At 48.4% G+C, this 17,437-nt stretch overlaps 2 protein-coding genes across 2 annotated transcripts; both read left to right on the forward strand.

The window, feature by feature from the left end:
• The first annotated feature begins 1,230 nt into the window (after positions 1 to 1,230).
• LOC114709913 (pregnancy-specific beta-1-glycoprotein 9-like) lies at positions 1,231 to 9,521 on the forward strand. Its single transcript, XM_037211129.1, is given in 6 exon segments — positions 1,231 to 1,476; positions 2,314 to 2,779; positions 4,292 to 4,573; positions 4,804 to 5,141; positions 5,144 to 5,257; positions 8,244 to 9,521. Coding segments are annotated over 6 exon segments (1,380 nt in total). The 5' UTR covers positions 1,231 to 1,412; the 3' UTR covers positions 8,360 to 9,521.
• Positions 9,522 to 9,654: 133 nt separating this feature from the next.
• Positions 9,655 to 13,973, forward strand: Tex101 (testis expressed 101). The gene is made up of 6 exons (XM_028893820.2): positions 9,655 to 9,756; positions 10,990 to 11,094; positions 11,206 to 11,346; positions 11,797 to 11,982; positions 13,342 to 13,473; positions 13,585 to 13,973. Exons 2-6 carry the CDS (start codon positions 11,031 to 11,033, stop codon positions 13,818 to 13,820), a joined length of 759 nt encoding a protein of 252 aa, XP_028749653.1. The 5' UTR covers positions 9,655 to 9,756; positions 10,990 to 11,030; the 3' UTR covers positions 13,821 to 13,973.
• The last annotated feature ends 3,464 nt before the right edge of the window (positions 13,974 to 17,437 follow it).

Here is a 17,437-nt window from a genome sequence, read left to right on the forward strand (position 1 = left end):
TGTCTCCAGGGCTAGAATTTTGGGGAATTCGAAAGACTAACACACCAGGAATTACCAACACTGAGAAGCTTGCAGGGTTTGGTTTTGCTTTGCTTTAATTTTATGTTGTAATTCCAAAATGTATTATTGTGGGTGGATGAATGTACTTTGCTTTAAAATTTAAAGTTGGAATAAAAGGATTTTAGAGTGAGCAAAGGAGTTCAGTATTCCTGCCCTGACAAGATGTACAAAAAGCTAATAAACACACATAGAAAGGGGGCTCAACATCATCAGTCTTCATGGAACTGCAGATCAAAACGGCAGTGAGTCTCACCTGAGCTATTCTAGTCTCCAGCAAAAGTCTACCTAGATCCTCAGAGGTGGCTGCACGCTGGGACCTTCCTGGGAATCTTGGTGCTCAGTTTCATTCCAGCATTTGGAGCTTGGCTACCATCCTTGTAGTAGCCCTAACATGAGCTGCAGGTCTCCTCATGAACACCAGGGGGCGACAATAAACCACATAATCAACAGGGAAAACTCCTTGAGATGTGAACCTATCTTGCAGCCTTGTTTCCATCCCAGTTCCAACAGACCTGGAGCTCCCTCACGTAATCATTCCCTGTGTCTCCGAGACCCCCACTCTGCAAGGAGACCCTATGTAGTCCCTTCCCTCCTCTCATCATCCATGAGGAAAGACAGGGAGATCACAGGGCAATCACCAAGGAGAGCAAAGACAACCCAGAAGGTCAGGGAGGGCATGGGCAGGCTTGAATCACATTCAGCCAGCGAAGCAAGCTGGGGGTGGAGGAGTCTCCCTGGTGCCCTCCATAAGAAGCTGGAGCATAGGGTCCTCTTTCTAGGACACACAGGTCGCCTCCTCCTGCAAACTAGGAGATGAACCCCTGAGATAACGAGTATCCCTGGATCAGACACCTGACTGGTGGCACCAGTGATGATGAATCTGTTCCCTCCCCAGTCATCACTCAGTGCCTAGAATAGACTGCCACTCTCTGCTTGGAATAAATCCCACCTTCCCTGAGCATTGAGATCACAGGGCAGACTGGGCTCTGCTAGGTTTTGGGGTCTCAAGGAAATACACTCTTGGCTATAGGAAGTTTAGAGATAAGGCCCTGGGGTGAGCTGCTGTTCTCTTAGGACACAGGACATTTCTCAGCCTTGAGGCTCAGAGTATGTTCTAGAACACTGAACAACAAAGGAATAGAAGGATGGGAGGCAGCACCCACAGAAGAACAGAGCAATGCACACACACAGACTCCACCTCCAGCCCATCTGACTCCAGGAAGTGCCCTCCTCTGGGAGGAGGCTGAGGTCTGGGAATAAAAGCAGAGCAGACACCAGAGGAGCCAAGCTTGGCAGCAGCCTGAGAGACAAACCTCCTCTCCAGAGGAAGAGCCTAGCCCACAGCAGAGACTATGGAACTCACCTCAGCCCCTCTCCACAAAGCACAGGTCTCCTGGAGGGGACTCCTGCTCACAGGTGAGGAGACATTCCTCAGGAGTAGAGAGTTGAACAGTTCATAGACTGGATGGGTCTTCTGGGAGAGGGAAAGAGCCTGAGAAATGACATCTGGCTCTGCTTGAAGCCTGAGACCATCAGGAAGCTCACAGTGGATGGGAATTGGGAAGTGGGGAGGAAAAACTCAGTTGTTCCCCATTGTAGATTTATCAGCACTGGCCACTGTGTCCTGAAGACTCAAGTTGACAACTCCATCAGGGTGACTCTCCAAGTAAAACTCAAAGTGGGCGAGTAAACAACATCATTATGTAGGACCCTGAGAAATCTGCAAATAAACCCCAGGCTCTGGGGCACTCATTTGCTCACAGGTATCTGAGCCTGTTTCAGGCAGTAGAGTTTAAATCAAAATCAAACTAGTCCTCCTCACAAAGCCCTGCTACTACTGGGCAGGAAGACAGAGCAGCAAGGACATCTAGAAGGTGGGCCCAGGGGTTGACAAGCACTTCAGAGGAAACAGAGCAGGGACAGGTCAGAAAATGAAGGCACAGAGTCTTTAGAGGAGGAGGTCAGACAAGACATGCTACACTCACCATGGATTCTGAGTATGAGTAGGGATCTGAGGGCAGTGAGGGGTGAGCTGTGTAGACACCAAGAAAACAGTGTCATACAGTGGAAAGATTCAGGGGGTACTGATGAATGGGGGTGATGCTGCTGACCTTCCCCCAACAGGGGACACACACACACACACACACACACACACACACACACACACACACCAAGGCTGAGAGTGATCACACTCAAGTTTCCAATTTCTACCAAATGCAAAGGTACTGATAATTTTTCTGTCTTCCCTCTTAGCCTCTCCCACCACTGCCCAAGTCGCTGTTGAAGCAGTTCCACCCCACCTTGCTGAAGAGAAGAAAGTTCTATGTGTCCACAATCTGCCAGCCTCAGTCCTTTTGTTTTACTGGTACAAGGGAGAATCTGTGGTTGGGAGGAATGAAATTGCAGGATTTATAATGTCCAATAGTACAAATGAATCAGGGCCTGTTTACAGCGGCAGAGAGATGATATACCCCAGTGGATCCTTGCTCTTCCAGGACGTCACTCAGAAAGGTGCAGCAGCTAAAGTAATATACATGTTGTCGGAAAACTGTGACATAAGAGTTGCATTTGTGCAGTTCCATGTACACCGTAAGCAACTGTATCCTCTTGGTGGTGGGTGCAGCTCATCCTACTTCTTCACATACGTGGTTGTCAGTCCTGGATGGCTCTGTGTTATGGTCCCCACATTGTGGTTCAAACATTTAGTAAAGGACACACAGTGGAGAAAACGGCCATAAATCAGGATGCCTCACTTGAATCCACCCTCAGAGAAGAGGCGGTGAGGTAACTGAGCTCAGGCATGTTAGACTCTTCCCAGGGTCTTAGATGTTCATCATGAACTTGCCCTTGAGAAAGACACTTCAGGACTCAGGCAGGGCCTGGCTGAGGAAACCATCAGAGTCTCACAGAGAGATGAGCATCTGGAAGCTTTGCTCCAGATCTCCATAGCAGATTGGACCAGGAATCCTTGAAAACTTGTAGACTGGGTTTGAATTTGACCTCCTGTTGGAACTGACAGGGGAAAATAATAGGTTGTTTGCTGGGAGCCTGGGCATCTCCTGAGACTCAACGTGTTCAGCACAGGTGGAGAGGTACCAAACCAATCAGGCAGCTCTTCTGATGGTCTTCTGAAACCTCTCAGGAATTCAAGAGCCTAAAGAGATAGAAGAAAAAGGGTAGAAATGGCAGCTCCTTGTCCTCCTTTGGTCCAGCTTGGGGATTTTTCCCTGCAGGCAAAGGCAATGGACACTAGGCACATGGCAGTGGCACAGGTCTTTAAACCCAGCACTTAGGAGGCAGAGCCAGGCAGATCTCTGTGAGTTCAAGGCCAGCCTGGTCTACAGAGCAAGATCCAGGACAGGCACCAAAACTACACAGAAAAACCCTCTTTCAAAAAACCAAAAACCAAAACCAAACAACCCAAAAAAACCAACCAAAAAAAAAAATTGCAACAGACACTGCTTGGTGGTGGGTCAGGCCATTGTTCACATTTCAGGTTAACTTGCAGGCATAGCAATGAGTATTTACCATGTGTCCTATTATAAGAAAACTGAGACAGGAAACAGAGTCACCGAGTCAGGGTCACATAGGTCATGGGTGGCACAAGCTATCTGTCTAGAGGCACATCTCCAGCCTCCCCACCATGGAGACCTACCAGGTGACCTTCAGTCTTCTAGATCATTTTGTAGACTCAGGTTTTTTGAGGGTTCCCTGATTCGTGTCAATCAACATCAAACACCTGACAAGAATGGCCAACCTGGCCAAGCCCGACCTGAATGCCAGCGTTATCCTGATCTGTGTGAGATCTCTGACAGGCTGTCAGGTGTCTCAGGGAAGCTTAATAAGAAGACTAATCATAACCTATCTATAGGACAGCCCTGAACAACAGAGGCTTGGAGGGCACAGGTCTACACTCAGCAGGGAAGGTCAGTGTAGCTGGAGGGACCTGAACCTTGTGTCTCAAGGCAGGCAATGGGTCGGTGAGGACCAGAAGATAAAATGAGGTCTCTGATTCCAAGTCTTGAGCTTGAAATCACCAAGCACTGCAGCTCAGTTCACTCATGAGAAAGTCCTTGCTTCTCCCATGCACATCACAGGAGGCCCCATTATCTCTGAGCACTCAGTTACTCTATGGACCTAGACATGTAGTTTGCTTCCTGCCTGATTATTTAAAGATATGGGTCAGCTAGGAGTTAAGAGACTTTCTCTGGTTGTAAGAGGCCTTTGCAAGAATCAGAAGTACCACACAGGGCAATCATCCCTCTGTGGTCAGCACAGCACTGCTACCCAAGCCCAACATCACAACCAACAATTCCAATCCCATGGAGGGTGAGGACTCAGTAGCATTAATGTGTGAGCCTAGGACTCAGAATACAGCCTACCTGTGGAGGATAAATGGTCAAAGCCTCTCAGAAGAGGACAGGCTGAAGCTGACTGAGGAAAACAGGACTCTCACTTTACTCGGTGTTGTGAGGACTGACACAGGACCCTATGAATGTGAACCTGGAACCCAGTGAAGGACTCCCCAAGGACCCATTCACTCTGAGCATTACCTGTGAGTATTTTCTGTTTCATCCTGGCCCTAACTGCCTAAATACAGAGGGCTAGAGCTACCATACTCAGTCCCAGTCCCCTTGGGTTCATGACACAGACCTACCATACAGATACCTAGGCTGTCAGGGCATCCTGTCCCAGTCCAAGCACATGTAGAAAGGCCCAGCATTGAGCTAAAATTGGCTGGAGGGACTTCTGCCTAGAGAGGCTCAGGATGATGGAGACAGGGGACATGTCAGGCTCAGGCTCAGTGCACACAATGAGTGTGCAACAGGGATGTTTGTGTGTTGTGCTCAAGATGGACCAGGGCTTGTGCATGCTGAATGAGTACTCTTCTGCTAATCTGTACCCCAGACCTGCTCAACTAAGGTTAAAGCACAGCTCAAGAGATACTATGGCCTTCTACAAACCAGGATTTCCCCTTCCCTCAGCTGACATCACATGTGACTCTATTCTGTTTGCTCCAGATGATCTAGGTGCTCCTATCACATCCCCCTCAAATATTCATTTCCATCTAAGGACAAACCTCACATCTCCTGCCACACAAATGCTAACCCCCCTGCACAGTACTCTTGGTTTGTCAATGGAGAGCTCCAGTCATCCTCCCAAGAGCTTTTTATTCCCAACATCAAAACTAATGATAGCTGCTGTGGATATCACTCTGTATAAATAAAATGCTGACTAGCCAGTAACCAGGCACGAAGTATAGGCAGGACAAGCAGAGAAGAGAATTTTGGGAACAGGAAGGCTGAGTCAGAGAGATGCTGCCAGCCGCCGCCATGACAAGTGAGATGTAAGGTACCAGTAAGCCACGAGCAATGTGGCAACTTATAGATGAATAGAAATGGGTTAATTTAAGATAAAAGAAGTAGATAAGAAGCCTGCCACGGCCATACAGTTTATAAGTAATATAAACGTCTGAGTGATTATTTTTTACGTGGGTTGTGGGACTGCAGGGGCTTGGGGAGCCTGGAGAGAAGCTCTCCAGCTACAAATGGCACCCAACGGGTTGGCAAGAGTTTCCACCTAAAACCTGATGAAAAAAAAAAAAAGATTTATGCCGGGCAGTGGTGGCGCACGCCTTTAATCCCAGCACTCGGGAGGCAGAGGCAGGCGGATCTCTGTGAGTTCGAGGCCAGCCTGGGCTACCAAGTGAGTTCCAGGAAAGGCGCAAAGCTACACAGAGAAACCCTGTCTCAAAAAAAAAAAAAAAAAAAAAAAAAAAGATTTAAAAAGGAGCTTAAAACAGTTCCTAGTTGTCTCTTTCAAGTTAGTGGCAGCCTGCGTGTTTGAGCTACTATGGCGGGTTCCTGGCATGCGCACTCAACCTGCAGTATGGCAGGAATGAGACCTCTGCAAGTGGCACATTAAGCTGCATGGTGGATTTAGCATTTGCTAGTACAAAACAAAAAAAAAGGTTTCTTGGCTACACATTGCTTCAATAGAAGCATAGACCCACTATTTCTGAGGGTTGATGTCTCCCAGAGCTAGTAGAAAATGTACCACCGCCATGTTGGGAAGCTGAAGTGGGTGGAGCCAGCAGCCACAGCACCATTACAGTCTTAGAATGCTGCAGTTTAAAGCAATAGGTTCAAGGTAATATAAAAAATAAGCCACGAAAAGATGGCTATCACACAGAGAATCTGGATTATGTTCTCTTTAATATTCATAACTGAAGAAAAATATTTTATTATAAAAGTTGTTGAGTTATGCCAAAATGTATATTTTAAATGTACCTTGAATTCAAAATTTGGATATAAGGATATGTTGTTTTGTAAAAGAGGCTCTGCTTTTGTTTCCACAGAAAGCCAGAGGCTATGGATTTGTTCCAGATTAAGATACATCAGGTTTGACCAGCCAAGACCCCCCAAAAGGTCTCCAATGACACCAAGGCCCAGATGATCCAACATCCAGAACCGTTTCAAGGCAACTGGCTCAGACAATACACCCTCACGGACTACTCCATAATCCTAAATTTTTCTTTGTGTCCCCATAAGATAAAGCACCCCCCTTCAGCAGGAAGTAGTAAGAGAAACTACGCCTAAATTCCCAAATATACCAAGCTGGCTTTGGAGATGGAATTGGCTAACTCCTTCTCCAAACCCAGACATATTGCTTAAAAAAAAAAAAAAAAAAGACTAAGAGATTCTTGTATCCCAAATCAGAAGAGCCCTCTGGTGTGGGACAGAGAAAAACCAGTATTTTTATTTAAAGCAGGTTGATTATAAATACAATGTCTTTCTAAAGAAAAAAGGGAATAGTATAGATATGATAGGATAAAAGGATAGATTAATGAACCTACTTTTAAAGAGCAACTTGTTTAAAATGTTTTACATTGCTATGGATTTTAGTTTATTGATACAAATTTAAAGTTAATTTTGTTATACTGTGTGTATATTTCTAGTCTTGTTTAATGTATTATGTTTATGTAGCTCGTTTAGATTGTAATGGATAATTAAGAAATACAGATAATTAGTCTTCTATGATAGTCAAACTTGTAGCATGTTAGTTAAGTTTTCTAGGTATACATAGATATAATTCAGATAGACAGGTAATCTTCAAACACTTCAAAGACCTACAGAATATGGCATTTAAAATATTTTTAAAAATTTAGACTTTCTGGACAGTGAGACATGGCTGCTCCTGGCAGCACTGATTTACTTCAGAGGAGGATGGACATCGAAGATACTCCATATGGAGTTTATCTTCACCTTGGCAAAAATAGCCATTTGGGCAAGACTGTTCTTGCCTGGACTGCTTGAAAAATGTATCGACTGGACATGTAGGACCCATAGGAAGGTGACCACTGAACTTTGCTTGGTGAAATGGTCCTTCAAGTTTCTGCTTTGCAGAGGAAACTGCCAGACATTCTATAGCACACAGAAAAAATGACTGAGACATTCTAGCCCTGTGGGCTGAAGACAGATGTCCCAACTTTACAAGAGAACTTTGGATGACTGTCCAGGCTGCTAGCTGTCTCTGTCTACCCTGCAAGACTCCCAAAAGTTGCTTGCATCCTTCTCCCATTTCCCAGGTAATATTATATCCTTCTGAGGTCTTTGATGTAGTTGAACACTAGAGATAGTTATAATTTTCCTTAGTTATGATAAAAGATAAGTTAGATATGAAACCTTAGACTCACAAATATAGGATAGATAGGATATCTTCTTTAATATTGTAACTGTAATTCTTGCTTGATAATTGTTTTGTTATATGTAATTTTACTATGTGAAAGTAAAAACCTTCCTTTTGGAAAAAAAAAAAGGAAAGGGGAAGTGCTGTGGATATCGCTCTGTATAAATAAAATGTGGGTTGGCCAGTAGCCAGGCATGAAGTATAGGCAGGACAAGCAGAGAAGAGAATTCTGGGAACAGGAAGGCTGAGTCAGAGAGATGCTGCCAGCCGCCTCCATGACAAGCGAGATGTAAGGTACCAGTAAGCCACGAGCCATGTGGCAACTTATACATTAATAAAAATGGGTTAATTTAAGATAGAAGAACTGGATAACAAGAAGCCTGCCAGGGCCATACAGTTTATAAGTAATATAAGCGTCTGAGTGATTATTTTATAGGTGGGTTGTGGGACTGCAGGGGCTTGGTGGGACCTGGAGAGAAGTTCTCCAGCTACAGATAGCAGATCCTATTCCTGCCTCATCTATAACATTTTCCCTGGAGTCAATAGGACCACAGTCAAGAACATGACAGTCCTTAGTAAGTGGATCTCTGAAATACCAGCACCAGGTTAGGAGGGGAGTCTTTTGGCTTCCTGGGAAGGTGCAGAAGCATTGAATTTCCAGCCCATGTCTATGGGAACAAGCAAAACTCAATCCTCCCAGAGCTTCCTGCTCCATCCCTATGTCTAATGGTCTCCTGCTTCTCTGAGTTCCCCTGGCTGATAGAGATGGAGCTTGGAATGTGAGCAGGAGGTTCTCCCAGTTTTGGAAGGCCTTTGGTTGTGTGAGGGATACTTAAAGTCAAGATTTCTTTCTGTGACTCACACAAGTCTTCCCGTCCCCTCTATTTTCATTTAATGACCTCCATGACCTAGAAGAAACACCCAGGGCTGTGCTCACATGTTTTTTCTCCAAATTGGGGGAGAAAATTCCCCACAAATGGGGACCAGCAGTCCAGAGCTCTGCTCCCAGTTAACTCTGCTCCTGTCTCATGGGTGACTGGCTCAGCTCTGACTCTGTAGGATGGGAAGAGTGAGTGGAGAAGGTGCCTGGGACCCTGTTCTGCATCAGGGTGAACCATGTCACTGACAGTTGATGATGCTCTTTCGCTTACTCTTCTCAAGGTTCAAAAAACTAATGTCGGCTGAGTGTAGTGGCACATATCTTTGATGCCAGCACTGAGGAGGGAGAAGCAGGTAGATAGTGTGACTTTGAGGCCAGCCTGGTCTACATACCAAGTTCCAAGTAATCTAGGCTTGTACAGTGAGATCCTCTCAAAAAAAAAAAAAAAAAAAGTACTAAGGATTAGAGTGGCAGGCTGTGGTCAACACTGATTATTCACTTCTGCGCTGTGGTATTTAATCCATACCTGTGATGCAAGAAATAACATTTATCTTTAAACAGAAATTCTTTAGTTTGGGATTTCTTCCAGTCCTGGGGTCTAGGTTTTAACACATTTAAGATTAGCTCGGCAGGAAGAGGGAGGAAGATCAAGTTGACACATGGTAGCTAGGGCCACTAGGTGGGTTTCAGGACATGGGCAGGGCGACAAATATGAGAGACCCTTCTGATAAGTATTTAGTTCCGTGGGCAAAGGCCACGTTTACTGTCTAGTGCAGCTGGAGGAGGGGAGGCATAGTGTCCCACAAATTGAGGGAAACCTGTGGCCTGGAGCAAACCGCTTCTGCATACACCTCAGGCAGCAACAGCCAGGGGGCGCACGAGTGCCTTCTAAAGCAGCCAGTAATTGGCTTCTCTGGGGACCAATGAGATGCAGCCATTCTCCATCCAATGAGACCATGTGGTGAATCCTCTTCAACCAATGGGACTTCGAGTATCATGACGGGCTGGCCCCGCCTTCCGTGCCTTCTGGAGCCACGCCAGAGACGCTGGTACCGGTCGCCATCGAAGCTGGGCACAGGGAGGGCACGCTGCAGTCTGAGAGAACTTTGTCGTCTTAAAAAAGAAGGGTAGGGAATCCATATTCCCCAAGCCTGAGGAAAGAAGCTAGATGGAATGAGGAAGGAGGGACCATGGGCGGAACTCCTGAAGGAGAAATCAAAGTGCAAGAGCCCTGCGTCTGAGGGAGGAGGGCGGGGAGCCCGGACCCCTGGGTCTGAGGGAGGAGGGCGGGGAGCCCGGACCCCTGGGTCTGAGGGAGGAAGGAGGGGAGCCCGGACCCCTGGGTCTGAGGGAGGAGGGCTGGGATCCTCGACTTCTGGATCTGAAGAAGGAGACGACAGTCTGGCTACTGGGTCTGAGGGAGGAGGGCGGGGAGCTCGGACCCCTGGGTCTGAGGGAGGAGGGCGGGGAGCCCGGACCCCTGGGTCTGAGGGAGGAAGGAGGGGAGCCCGGACCCCTGGGTCTGAGGGAGGAGGGCTGGGATCCTCGACTTCTGGATCTGAAGAAGGAGACGACAGTCTGGCTACTGGGTCTGAGGGAGGAGGCTAGGATCTGGTCTGGCTACTGCGTCTGAGGGAGGAGGCTAGGATCTGGTCTGGCTACTGGGTCTGAGGGAGGAGAGCTGGGGGTCTGGAGCCCTGGGTCTGAAGGTGAAGGGCTGAGTTTGAGGAAGGGAGGACTGGCCCTCAGCCCTTATCCTGAGGGAGGGAGGCTGGAGTGGGTCCCCTGTGCCTGAGGAAGGAGAGCTGGATTCTCTTCCGCGGGGTCTTTCAGAGAGCCCAGTTCTGGACGTTTGGTCTGAAGGAGGAGCCTAGAGTCTCCACTTCTATATCGAGGAGTGGAATCCACCTTGACCGCTGGCTGCCCAGAATCATGGGTCCTTTGTGGGGGAAGGTAGCTGGAACTTAAACCCCTGGATCCCAGGATGAATGGGACGGGGCTCCCAGAATTCAAGTTCTGGTGGAGCTGGGTCCTAAAAGCTGAGATACTGAGGCCTTGAGAGATTTCTGCTGTGGATCTGAATCTCTGAGGTTTAAGGCACAGGGCTCCCGGGCCCGTTCTCCTGTATCTGGACACGGAAGAAAGAGAGTTGCCAAGATCCTGTTAACTATTGATGGCTGGGTCTTAGAACTGTGAAAACTTAGGCACGATAAACCTGTGACCTTGCCACCAGCTCACAAGGCCCTTCAGGACAGACTTCACGGTCTTGCATACCATCAATCTACCGCGAAGTGGACACTTAGAGAAAACTGAGATTTAATCCCCGGCTGGCTGGCTGAACAGTCTCTGTCCTCCATCAGTTCCCAGGTCCTGATTAGCTCTTCCCAGCCTCCGAGAAGCCATGGCAGCCTGCTGTGTCCAGTATTTCCTGCTCCTCTTCCTGCTGGGAGCCTCCCACTGGACTTGTATGTTGGGGGACAAAGGGGAAACAGCTGTCCCACAGAGGGTGGGTTTCTGGTGAGAAGGGGCCACCCCACAGAGAAGGGCAATTGATGACTTTTATCTCATCTTCCCAGTGACCCAAAATCTACACTGTGAGGTGGGTAGAAACCTGCATTTAGAAGATGACCCGGGCCGAAACTTTAACTGGACGTCAAAGGTTGAGAGGTGTGACCCGAACGAACTTTGCCAGGAAACTATTCTGTTGATTAAAGCAGGTAAAATGGGGGCAGAGCGGTGGGTCTCGTCGGTGACCGGTTCCTCATTGCTGGGTGACAGCCGTCCAGTTGTCCAGTTGGGTCTCCAGGCCTAAAGCCACCTGACCTCGCCCATCTTCTCAGCTTCATTTCTTTCTTATCACTAATATTGCAACCCTCTGGCAGTATAGCTGAATCACTACAGTGCTTGTCTCGAATACATAAGGATCTCAGTTGAAGCCCCAGAACCCACATAAAAATGCCAGGCCTGGTGGCATGAATTTCTAATCCCAGCACTGGGGAGGCAGAGATATGGGCATGATCCCTTGGGCTTTTGGGAAAGGGTGGCCATGTTATTTGCTCTCTCCTTGCCAAGTATCAGTCCCCTCCTTGCCCCCACCCCCCATCCCCCCATCCCCTACCCCACCCCCACCCTCCACCCATCCACTTTCTCTGCTCCCTGTCTTGCAGAAGGAACCAAGACTGCTGTTTTGGCCAGTAAAGGCTGCGCTGATCAAGACATGGAGTCGATGACTTTCATTCAGTACACCCCACCTCCTGGCCTGATTGTTGTCTCCTACAGTAACTACTGCAATGATACCCTCTGCAACAACAGAAACAGCATTTCCCAATTCTGGAAACCGCCAGAGACCATAGGTACCTGGGTAACGGGGAGATGAGCACGTCTGTCTTTTCTGTGTGTCTGCTTAGCATAGGCCTCAGTGGGCCAAATTCGAAAGGATCCCCCAGTCGGCTTGGTCCTTTCCTGAGTCGAAGTCCTTTGCAGCCCAGGCTCTCCTCAGGGCAGAGGGACATCAGTAAAGTCAGGATCGACTGGGAATGTGTTCCTTGAGCAGTAAGAGGTCTCCGTAAGTGTCTGGGGTGGTGGCGGGTAGTGGCATTCCTTTTAACAGTTGTGGGTCCGTCGCTGCTAGGTGTCGCAGTCCAGTCCCCTAGTTTGGCATCCGGACCTGCGTTGTGTCTTCCCACCTACAAGTGCCTCTCTCCCCTTTTGTGCCTTGGGTAGTGTCTTAGACTCACAGTCACACTTTGTAACACTATAGATGGGTCAATAGGTAAAGGACTTGCCCTGCAAGCCTGGGGGCCTGTGTTCAGTTTCCCAGAACACACGTAAAAACGTCAAGCATGGCAGCATGAGCTTGTGATCCCAGCCCTCAGAGGTGGAGGGAGACAGGAGGAGGATCCTCTGGCTGGGCTGGCCAACCAGGCTGGCCTAATTGGTGGGCACCAGGCCAGTGAGAGGCCCTGGCTCAGAGAGGGTGGACAGCGTGTCTGAGGATGATACCTGAAGCTGGCCTCTGGCCTCCACACTCATGCGCCCGTACACCCACTTAAAAAGTAACTTTTTCTTAATGTAGATGGTATAGGTCATTAAAAAAAAAAAAAAAAAAAAAAAAAAAAGCCAGTAGCGTACTTCCCACCCCCTGAACAGCAACCCTGTCCCACCTCTGTCAAAACCCGTGTTCTAATACAGCCTCCTTCTCAACTCAGACTCCAGCTCCTAGGACACGTTTACCGAAGCATCCTGGGCAGCAGGGCGTCCCTCCGGGTCTTTGACTATCCCTTGAGTGCGGTACCGAGTTGTAATACCGCTGGTCACCCCCAAATCTTTCTGCTAGCACTGTGCTTTCAGCTCTGTCACACGTGTAAAGCAGAGTGTGGAAGTCCTGTGGTCGCTGCGACCTTCTTTGGTGTGTGTGAGTTCGCGCCCCCACCGTGTGTGGACGTCAGGAGACAGCTCGGAGAGCCGGCTCTCTCTCCTCCCACCTTTGTATGGGCGCCAAGGATTGAACCCGGGTCTCCAGGCTTGCGAGATAAGCGCCTTTTCCTGATGAAAAGGAAATCCCCTGGGGAGGGGTAGGTGGGGCTCAGTAGTGGGCGTGGCTAGTGCAGCCTCCCCAGGCCACAGGTGGAGGAGAGAAGGCAGCCAGCCCGGACCGGCTTCTCCAGGTGCTGGACTGCAGCCTTAACTCACCTCTCTTTATCCCCGTCCAGCAACTTCTCGGATGTCAGGAGCCCTCCGCTGCCCAACATGCGTGGCTCTGGGGCCCTGTTCCAGTGCCCCCTCTCTGCCCTGTCCCAACAATACAACTCAGTGCTATCAAGGAAGACTGGAACTCTCTGGAGGTAAAGGCCCCTCAAGGCTCTTGCACTTGGGGTTCCAGAGGTGAGGGAAGGCTGGGCTCCCCATCCCCTAAGTCGTCTTGTCTCTGTCGCCCCACCCCGTCTGGCTCGCAGGAGGTATGGACTCCGTCGTCGTGCACGTCAAAGGCTGCACCCCGATGATCGGCTGCAGGCTGATGGCTACCATGACCTCGGTGGGCCCCATGACGGTGAAGGAGACCTGCAGTTACAGCTCGTTTCTCCAGCCCCGAAAGGCAGAGAGTAGTGCCTCCTGGAGGCTCACCTCACTGTGGCTGCTGGAGCTCCTGTCGCCCGCGCTGCTGCTGCCGCCCCTCAGCCACTTTGCCTGAGAGCACTGTGGGGGCCTGGGTCGGAGGGAGCCTTCTGCCTGCTGCTGACCACCAGTTTGAAGAGTGGGGGGTGGGGGTGGGGTTGAGGAGCAGAGAAATCACACGAATGTATATTGGATACAAATAATAAAGTTCGCACTTGGTTGTGAGATCGTGTATGTGGGGAGGGGGGGTGGGGAAGGGGAGTCCAAGGACAGCTTTCAGAAGTGAGTTCCCTCCTTCCACCACGTGGGTCCCAGGGATCGAACTCAGGTCATTGGCTTGGTGGCAAGCACTTTTACTCGCTGGGCCTTTTCACCTGCCCACATGTGTGATTTGTGTATGCTTCAAGCCCTGCGATGGGGTTTTGGTGCTGAAGAGGAACTACTAACGTGTTGTTCCTGACATACATTTTCCAGATAAGGAAACAGTTTGGATAAATTTGTATTTCTCACATTCGCCTAACTTTAGGCAAAGCCAGGCAAAGTGGTCCATGGCTAGAATCCCAATACTCAGGGAGTATCAGGCCAACCTGCGCGACATAGCAAGATTCTGTCGAGGAAAACGGCTGGGTGAGCAGTGTACAACTTTAATCTCAGCACCCCAGAGGCAGGGCCTGGTGGATCTCTGGGAGATCCAGGACAGCCTGGTCTACAGAGTGAGTTCAAGGCCAGCCAAGACTACATAGTGAGACCACATATCAAAAAAAGAGTGTGTATATAACATATATATACATACATACAGAGAGAGAGAGAGAATCAAGAAATGGCTTTGGAAAGAGCCAGGACATAAACATAGGTATTTGACTAAGAGTCTGATATTTCTTTTACTCTGACATCTTCATTTCTCTGTAGGATTCCCAACACAATCTTTTGTTTTGTTTTGTTTTGTTTTGTTTTGTTTTGTTTTGTTTTGAGACAGGGTTTCTCTGTGTAGCCCTGGCTGCCCTGGAACTCACTCTGTAGACCAGGCTGGCCTTGAACCCAGAAATCCACCTGCCTCTGCCTCCCAAGTACTGGGATTAAAAGGCGTGGGCCACATCAAGGCCCCAGCTCAATCTTAAAGCCAAAGCCAGCTGTTTTAAGATTGTCTGTCAGCTATGGCCATGGAGCATGAAGGGAAAAATAAGACTCTCCCATCCTCCGACTCTAACAAGCCCATCTCCTGATGCCCACTCCGCATCCTTCCCCTGGCCCTGACTCACAGAGTATTCTGTGGGCCACGGGAATGGATAAATGTGGTCCTGAGACATAGGTGTTATATAAAGGATTTTTAATTTTTGCTTTACTATTCTACTTTTTGTTTTGTTTTTTGAGACAGTCTCACTGTGTATCCCTGACTGGCCTGGAACTCACTGTGTAAACCAAGATGGCCTCAATTTCACAGAGATCCACCTGCCTCTGCCTCCTGAGTTAGATTTTTTTAATATAATATTTTTATTTATTCCTCAAGAATTTCATACGTGCATATATTCACTTGCCCAGCTTCTCTCCCTAACTCCTTCCAGTTTCGTTCCCACTTCCCTGCCCCTTCCCAACTTCATGTCCTGGTTTGTTGGTGTTTGGATAATGAAATGCTTCCATTTTTCCTGTCCCATACTCATGTATGTGGGGCCAACCTCTGGTATCTACCAGGGGCCACACCCTTTAAGAACACTGATTCCAGCCGGGCAGCGGTGGCGCACACCTTTAATCCCAGCACTCAGGAGGCAGAGGCAGGAGGATCCCTGTGAGTTTAAGGCCGGCCTGGTTTACAAAGCAAGTTCCATGACAGCCAGGACTTTGTTACAAAGAGAAACTCTGTCTTGGGGAAACCACACACACACACACACACACACACACACACACACACACACACACCACACTGATTCCCTCTTCAGCTAAAGGTTGGGGGCTTCTGAGCCCTCCCTGCTCGGCACTTGAACGTCCACCAGCTCAATCTTGTGCAGCCACAGCCGCTGGAAGATCCCGACTGCAGTGGTCCTACCGTGTCCAGAAGACAGTTTCTCTCTTGTCCTCTCTGACCTCTGGCTCTGAGGATTTTTCCACCCCCCTCCCCAACAATGGTCCCTGAGCCTTGAGGGTGGGAACTGAGAAGAAGGTCAGGCAAATATCGTGAAAGGCTCCAAATGACTCAGTTAAGAATTAGGCCTCAGTTCCTGCTTCTTGCAACTGAACAGGCCGTTTCTGAGGAAGGCCACAAACAAAGGATCATCAATCTTTCACACCCCTGGCAGCAGCTCAAGGTATACTAGGCCTGAATGCCTCCCCCAACAGCACACACACACACACACACACACACACACACACACACACACACACAGCCTCATAGCAGCTCAAGGTAATAATCAAAGACAAAGCCTGGGACTTGTCCAGGCCTGCCCAAAAATGGAAAAACTATAGTCTTAGCTAGCCCTTGCTAGCCCTAGCCAATGAGGAATGTACTGACATAGTTGTCACTTGCTTAAGCCTATCGTAGACAAAATGACCAAACTGCCCTAGGAACTCCCCTTAGCTATGCTTAAAATGAACTTACACGAATTTGACATTGTTGCTGACATTGTTGCTGTTATAACAGTGACGACCACCACTACTACTGTTTCTGGCATTGCCATTTCATAATTGGTTACTACAGCTAGCACAGTGGAGACCCTGGCAGCAAAAGTAGCTACCACAGTTAGTTAATCTTTCATTCTATTGGGCATGACAAATCTAAATCAGTAGTTATATACATTTCTATTGGCTTTGAAAATTATAATTTTACAAACTCAAGTTCCATTTGCTTTTAGGATACCATCTTACAAGGACTCCAATTTGCAGTAAGGCTCGTTAAGGAAGGGAATGGCTCAGCTGCCTTTAGCCTACTGGCTATGGGTGGGTTAAGACTTCTGTTGGTCTTTTCTGTGTTGAAAACACAGATTGCAAGCCCAGCACCACTTAGAGGTCTTTGGCAACTTTTAACTCTCTAGCTCTCACACGACTGAGCCTGTATGATAATGAGTATTCAGAGATGGGTAATCCCTGGGGGGCACTCACCAACCTAAGACAGAGCGCCTGTGTGGCCTGGGCAGGTGTCTCCTTGACGGGTAAGGTGACCTGCTGATGTCCCACGCAACCTAAGTCAGAAGCTCATTTTTTAGTAAAAGGAGGGGACCTGTAGGGACCTGGCCCCCGTTTTGGATAACTGTTGCCTTTCTTGCTGACCTGGATCTTGATATCCTCCCAATGCTAATTCCCTGCCAGGTTCTACCCTTCTGAATGCTTAAGGGAAGTTCCTTGTCTGTGTATCCTACATATTGGGTGTTAAAAGCTTAGATGCAAGATTGTAAAACATTGGTAGCAAACTTCTGCCCTCTGGGGTTCTCCCATTGTGCTGTAAGCCTATATTTAAGACCTCCTCCCTCCTTCAATAAACGGCATTCGGCAGTCAAAAAAAAGGGGTGGGGGGAGAAATTGAAGACAGCGATGTTCTAAAACAGGAAGTGGTGATGGTGTCATGGGCCTACGAGGATGCTAGACTAAAGTTGTGCAAACAGGAAAATTGTCTACTATGTAAATTATCTGTAAATAAAGATCTTTAAAAAAAATTTTTTAAAAAATGAACTTACACGTCCCTCTCAAGGCTGTTGTCATTTTGTA

Source organism: Peromyscus leucopus, chromosome 1 (assembly GCF_004664715.2).
Source record: "Peromyscus leucopus breed LL Stock chromosome 1, UCI_PerLeu_2.1, whole genome shotgun sequence".
In the NCBI taxonomy this organism is placed as follows: domain Eukaryota; kingdom Metazoa; phylum Chordata; class Mammalia; order Rodentia; family Cricetidae; genus Peromyscus; species Peromyscus leucopus.